This window comes from Saccostrea cucullata, unplaced genomic scaffold (genome assembly GCF_032062105.1).
Source record: "Saccostrea cucullata isolate Sc308-1 unplaced genomic scaffold, CSIRO_AGI_Scuc_v1 ctg1153, whole genome shotgun sequence".
NCBI classification, from domain to species: domain Eukaryota; kingdom Metazoa; phylum Mollusca; class Bivalvia; order Ostreida; family Ostreidae; genus Saccostrea; species Saccostrea cuccullata.
In genome coordinates, this window is record NW_026930762.1 from 36,395 (window position 1) to 43,300 (window position 6,906).

The 6,906-nt window shown below is 32.3% G+C and overlaps 1 protein-coding gene across 1 annotated transcript; it reads right to left on the bottom strand.

The window, feature by feature from the left end:
- Positions 1 to 315: 315 nt before the first annotated feature.
- Positions 316 to 6,906, bottom strand: LOC134229998 (carboxypeptidase B-like). The gene is made up of 12 exons (XM_062711770.1): positions 6,866 to 6,906; positions 6,488 to 6,579; positions 5,328 to 5,403; positions 4,789 to 4,925; positions 4,460 to 4,568; positions 3,117 to 3,230; positions 2,606 to 2,710; positions 2,335 to 2,442; positions 2,107 to 2,197; positions 1,475 to 1,677; positions 792 to 876; positions 316 to 543 (listed from the first exon to the last, which is right to left on the bottom strand). Exons 2-12 carry the CDS (start codon positions 6,559 to 6,561, stop codon positions 353 to 355), a joined length of 1,293 nt encoding a protein of 430 aa, XP_062567754.1. The 5' UTR covers positions 6,562 to 6,579; positions 6,866 to 6,906; the 3' UTR covers positions 316 to 352.

The following is a 6,906-nucleotide window of genomic DNA, read 5'->3' on the forward strand; positions in this document are numbered from 1 at the left end:
TCAGAACAAAATGAAAAAAAAATCTTAGAAAATGAACATCCATACAGTATTGTACTTAGTAAGAGATAAAGTCAATTTGAGATAAATTTGATGAAACGGTGCAACACTTGTCTCATACATTTCCCATACATTATTTCCTTTTTCCTGGACATATGTGGCCAAAAACACACAAAAAAGAAAAAAATGAAAAGAAAACAAGCAAAAAAAAACACAGGATGAAATGATTACTTTTCAGTTATCATTGTAATTGAAATACAAGAACATTATATATTGCACATTTAGGAAAATGTTAAAAATTAACACAAAACAGATTTCAAATGTTATAGTTTATTACATGAATACATGATTTATATTATCCTTTTCGAGCATTCAGTGACATAGCAAATGCCGCCAAACCTCTCCAAGACTCTCTACAATTTGGTTCTATTTGATTCTGCGGAAGCACAAAACCATGTGCACCGGTATCTCTCAGTTCGATGGTGTAGGAATACTTGACACCAGCGCCACCTTTAGCCCAGTCATCTGACCCTCCTGCAGCAGAGTCTGTAAAAATGAAAATAAAAAAAATGTATAGATATGAAATTATTTTTTTGGGTCAAATATTTCCTTGGCATATCTTAGACTTTTCTTAAATAGTATAATTGTCAAATGGATGCATGTTTTCTTCAAAGAAATCGTGTCATGCCGAAAGTAAATATGTTGTAAAAATGTCTTAAATATGTTTATGAAAAAAAATATAACTTCATCCGTCTTAGATAATAATAATGTAAAGTTCTTTTTTAAACACTTACACAAGACGTTTGTTGAAGATCCCACTGTATATTGCGTGCCGTAAAGCTCGGAGAGAGCTGATGTCCCTATCTTGGCAGCTGCGTCCTACACATGCAAATTTAATACATATAAAACTTACAATTTACAAATACAATAATGCTACACATTTTCTTCTTATATATATATTCTTTGATATAACATGAAACAAATATATTTTAAAGAAGATAGAACAACTTTCAATTGAGATAAAGGTAGTGCAAAATTGTAATTTTTCTTTCCTCATTTTTGAGCCATTACTTATTATTTTAAGATGACTCTTAGACGTCACACTGCAAGATCACCAATTTCCAATTCAAGTTAAATATGCATTTAAAGAATAAATAAATAGATGCGAATAATTTTATTTAGCCTCAGGTGAATTTGGAAAAAAAGGATAATTGATTACAAATTTAGGCCATCTGTATAATAAAGTTTGCCCTCTCCCGACACAAGGTAACTAATTGGGCCAGTAGATTGATGGGAAAATCCTTTTTCGAGAATTTATCAACATATTTGTTGACGGGATAAGAGGAAGGAAAAGAGAAAAAACATCGGGACCTGGAATGTAAATATGAGTCAATCCATTTTAGTCAGTCGGAGAGGGAACCAAACATTTTTTTAAGGTGGCCCTACAGTATGCTATTTTCTCCGCTCAAATTCATACCAGATCCTGCCAGTCGTCAGGGAGAGCACTAGTATAACCCCAGGGGTAGAGCCACATCTGTCCGTAGGAGTGGTAGGTGAGGTAGGCCACCATGTTCTGGTTGTTGTTTAATAAGAAGGTCTGTACTGCTGTGCTCTCTTTCTCCGAGAAGGCATTGGTACCAGAGTAGACATCAGAACACACGTTTGTACTACCGCCCACGTCTTAATAGAACCACAACATATTGTAAATTTGTTGGAAATATCAACTTGACAGTAAAGTAAGAACAGGGATTCCAATGCTTCATAAAAATCCCATCTCCATTTTTTTTTTTTGTAGTATTTTTTGTTTATTTGCTCTGCCCGGAATAATCATTGTTTCAATGGGCTTTTGAACTTTATTTCTGTTCTTTATGCAAATATTTCTTAGAATAAGGTGTTGATGATTAACAAAACATTATGCCTTTAATATTCGTTATGGATGCTATGAGTGACAGTGAATTGAAATTCATTTTTTATTGATTTAACCAAGTTAAAAATGTCTGTGAAATATATCAAAAAGATAAATTAAAAAATGGATTTTAATCTCATGAACTACAATTTTTTTGTTGGAACAAATTGGAATATGATGTTGAAATATAATAATGGACTTACTAGGATTCCACTGGTATCCAAAATTTCGGTTGAGATCTGTTCCATAGCAGTTCCTACCATTGGGAACTCTGTTTTTCCTCCAAAGCCTGTACTGTTTATAAATATATTTATGTATAATTAAAAAAAATTGGTATGTTTTTGAAAATTACAATTTGTTTACTAAATAATTACATGTTGCATTTTCTAATGTTTCAGTTTAAATAAAAAGAGAGATGAAATCAAACGTACAGTTGTATGTGAGTATTCATAACCATCTGGATTAAGAACAGGTGCGAAGTACCAGTCAAATTTATCCAGTAATTGTGGCGCATAGTCAAACTCGTCCCCGTATACCATCTAAAAATAAAATATATATTCACCTCTCATATATATATATTCAGTATGTAGTCACCTACTCGGAAAGTTTTCGTATTAATAGCAATTCATATTAATCTAAATAATATTGTTCACAATACTTTACATACATGTACATTAACACATGTATATGTTTATTACATACCTGGTTAATGAAGTACAAAACTGTTGCGGGGGATATCCACTCACGGGCATGGATTCCTCCGTCAATGAAAATTGAGGGGCGGGACTGCCCATCACCTCTGGAAACCTAAGTATAACAAATTAATTTTATAAAAATGAAGATATACCGTATCAGCAAAATTAAAGCAAGGAATCAATTGTGGCATTTTCAGAGTTTTTTTTTAAATGCTAAAATGAAATATCGCTTCAGATTCGTTCTCATATTTGTTTGTTTGATTGAATGTTGCTTAACGTCCTTCTTGAGAATTTTCACTCATATGAAGATTATAACCTATATCGCGACTAGAGGACACAAAAACTTTTGTTTCGAGTTTCTGTGGTCAGACTTAACCATATGGATCTCTAGCTCATATTGAAAAAAAGGTCCATCTGAAGTGTTTTGTGTGTACATTAAATTTTTTGTCTTATGATCTTCTTTATAATGCGTTTTTAGGTAATTTATTTTTACAAAATTGTCTTTTTTTTATACTCACCTTTAAAACTTGAATTTCGTTTGCTTCAGAACTATATCCTATTGTACTCAACGATGCATTGACAGTGCTCATGGATTGGGTAGCCGTCACTACATCTGCCAGGTATTGTTTGATCTACAGTAGAATTGATGTATTCTTGTCACTGAACATATGCAAAAAGTGCGATGAATGGAGATTACAATCATGGTATGTTTTTCATTTTAATTTCTTTTAACTATATGAAAAGTGTGAAGATCAAAACCGTTACATGCATTTCATTTTGAACATATTTATTCGTAAGGTCAGACGTCGTGTTCCATAATAATGTATTGTGTGATGTAATGTAAATTGTGAACCAATGTAATTGTTTACTTGGTTCGTTACAAAAGGAGGGGAACCTTACCGAATATTTGTGTAACATACCCGAGTATGTAAATTACTAGATACAGGGAATCTATTTGGGATAACCGTCAATTATGATAAATTTACCCTATTTATACTTTTGAAGACATTTTGAAAAATAGTTTAAAAATAGATGTAACATATGGAGACATCGAACAGTGTTCAAGCGCAAAAGTCCATTAAACAATAAAAAATAGGATCAGAGCAAACAAGGACCTCCAAAACAGCAGAAGTCGGATCAGTTGCCATGGAGGACTGAGCATCCCCTGCCAACCGGTCACACCCGCCGTGTGCTCCTTGTCATGATCAGGAAATAACGGGAAAATCCATCGTCAATTCAGTGTGTAAATAATGGACTAACAATTAGTATGAAAAATGTCAGACAGCATTTGACACAATGACAGATTGTACATGTATCTGCTAACAAGGTCTTTGTATCGGCCATAGAACTTACGTAATGATTACTTTAAACGAGACTGCTGACGTCATCAATTTGCCTGTTATAAATTGTTCGTAACTACATATCGAATGAACCGAGAAAACATAACGGAAGTTGACGATTGAAAAGTTAAATTCATTAAGTTTTCCTAAAGCTTGGTTGTTAAATAACCGTTAACGTCTTTATCAAGTAAAAATATCTTAAAATAAAACAAAGATGCTTCAGAGTCTGTGGTGATTCTTTTATATCGTACAAACAACCATAATTGTTATTTGTTAATTGGCCATACGTTGTCGATGTACTAGTAACTAAATGTCGAGTTGAAGGCCACAGATGTGTTTTCTTCTCTTGATGTATATGATTTTGACAAATGATATGATTCATATGAATACAAAAATAAGTATTCTAATAATGTGGTTTCATCAACTTCTTTTTATCAAGACATTCCTTCAATCACTATCCTTTTTGGAAGGAACTGTTACATTTTGAGAGAGATTTTATATATACAGTTGCTAAGGTTTACCGTAGCAAAGCGATGATATGATAAATGATCAAATACTGCATTCTTCCCATGTAGAGGAATCGGAAGATGGAAGCTTCTTTTTGCTGGTTGTTTTTCTTCATCTATTAACCTTCAAAGTAATCATGCATGAATTGTTGGAAAAAAATTGTTCATAGGACTGATATTTATTGATTTTTGACTTAATAAAAAAATTACCTACATGAGATCTTTGATGGACTTTAGAAAGGTACTGATTAAGTAATTAAGCATCCAAAAAGGGCACAAGTTTACTATTTGAACAACTCAAATATTTTTACCAGAAAACTTAGAAAAAATTAAAGTTTACTGACTTTTGTAAATCATCAATCCAAATTTTAACGTCGGCTCCTATGGCTTTGATTTCAGTCAGTACATGATCCAGCTTCTCCGGCTCAACATACACATCCATTGAGATGTTGTTTTTCCTTGGGAGCCTCCATATATCCAGCTACATCGATATTCAATATTTAAAAGATCAAATGCGAAGTGATTGATTCTGAAAACTCTTAAGATCCCATTGTTTACTATTTTGTTTACTGTGAAAAAAATGAAGATCAAAATCAGCTTCCTATCGCTTAAACCGTGTAAGCTGTAAGCAGAAATTTTTACAAGGGTAACATGGTTAATTTTACATTTTTTGATGCTGTTGAGATCGCTATTAATATCGCTGACCTTCTCTGCATTAACTGTTATTGTTATCTTTCAATGCATCCAGAATATCGCCAAATTTTTAAACTTATTTTCAAAAATAGATTGCTCAATTGACTTCTCGCTGAAAATACCATTTATGCATTTTTTTATCCAATAAAATCTGACGAAACGTCGATGTAGTACACGTATTTATACTCACATCCAGAAGATCGTGTAGCTGAAGAACTTGCTCCAATTGTTCTACATTGTGTGGGAGGATTTGTAACACCTTGTGTCTGAATTAAAGGGAAAGTTTCGGTCTATGTTAGAAAGGGAAAACAAAGAACAAAGATAAATTTCATGAATTTGATAAAAAAAAAATGAATTGGGATCAGAGCGAAAAAAATGGACCTATGGCTCAGGGGCCAGCAAAACTTGGACGAACTCAATTTTGATATCAGTTCTAACTTGTTCAAAAAGAATTATGAACTGGAAAGAGAAACAAAGACTAAAAGTGAGCTTGTCAAAGTTTTATGGCCCCAGAGCAGAGGTGAGATCGCTTGCAAAGATGGATAAAATAGTCAACCAGCCTATATGTTGATTAGAATTTTTTTCAAAAAGCAATTACGTTAATATTAAATGAGACACGTCAGACAAAATACCACCTAAAGATTTATTGTATTTACCAACTAGATATTATAATAAGAGTAATATTTGCAAACGGTCAAACAAAATTCTTGCGACGTCAACGTAGTCAGTAGCATGATTTGTTTGAAATTTATAATCATTACTTTCTGTTGCATACTAAATTGAATGGGAGACAATAACAGAAGATGTAAATGATGTTGCAATATTGTTTATGAGTTAACGATTGACAAGCTAAAGTAATAAGTCGGTCGTAATCATCTTTAGTAAAAAAAAAATACAAACAAAAAAGTTTGAGACAGATCGAAAAGACTATGTATTGTCCTGTTTTCACAGGGATATATCGAGTCAACATCTGAATGAAGACATGTTGTTCACTGATAATTTTAATCGTCGATATATCTCAATGTTGCTTTGAAGACCATAGCAAGTGGTTTTTTTCAGTAGGACGATTTTGTACAAATTCTGCTTGAAAATAATAATTAAAAAAAATTGTTCAGTTAGACCTAATAAATGAGCTCAATTAATTCCAATAAGAATTCCATAGGATTGTTGGAAGACAAATTCTTCAAAGACTGCATATAGTTTGTCAAGACACAAATTACCTTATTTATTTAAATTTCAATTTTTAGGAATGATTCAACGAAGAAATATTTTCCTTAAAGCCATATATAGTTATAACTTGAATAATCAAAACATGCTCGTGATTTCAAAGAAATATAACTAATCGCATACCCATCAAATCGTATAGGATCCGCCGACACAAAGGTACAAACAAACAACGACGCTGCAATTATGGAAATAGACATGGCCAACAAAACCGAATCCTTAAAAAGATATAGAAATGATAAATTGAAACAGACTTATTTAAAAAATTGAAAGTGATATATATGTTTACTTTTGAATTTGTTTACCAAAGATAGGTTTATTAAGTTAGAAAGAAGTGCCTTATAGAGGAAACTTATGTGAACCCTGTTCTAAAAGTGCAGTTCTTGCATTTTTATGTGAACTTGCTATAATGAACCCGTTAAATCAGTTCAGCTTAACTTTTCATGGAATTGAAATTTAATATTAAATTTATAACTTTACGTTTTGACAGAAGATGCGACTTACCGCCCCGTACTATAACATAAATTTGCTATTAGTAGATAAAA

Coding starts and splice junctions, on each gene's coding strand:
- LOC134229998 (XM_062711770.1), bottom strand. CDS start 6,561: ATGTCTATTTCCATAATTGCAGCGTCGTTGTTTGTTTGTACCTTTGTG. Junction 2,198..2,334: donor ATGAATACTCACATACAACT/GTACGTTTGATT, acceptor ATTTATAAACAG/TACAGGCTTTGGAGGAAAAA. Junction 877..1,474: donor CTGACGACTGGCAGGATCTG/GTATGAATTTGA, acceptor TTGCATGTGTAG/GACGCAGCTGCCAAGATAGG.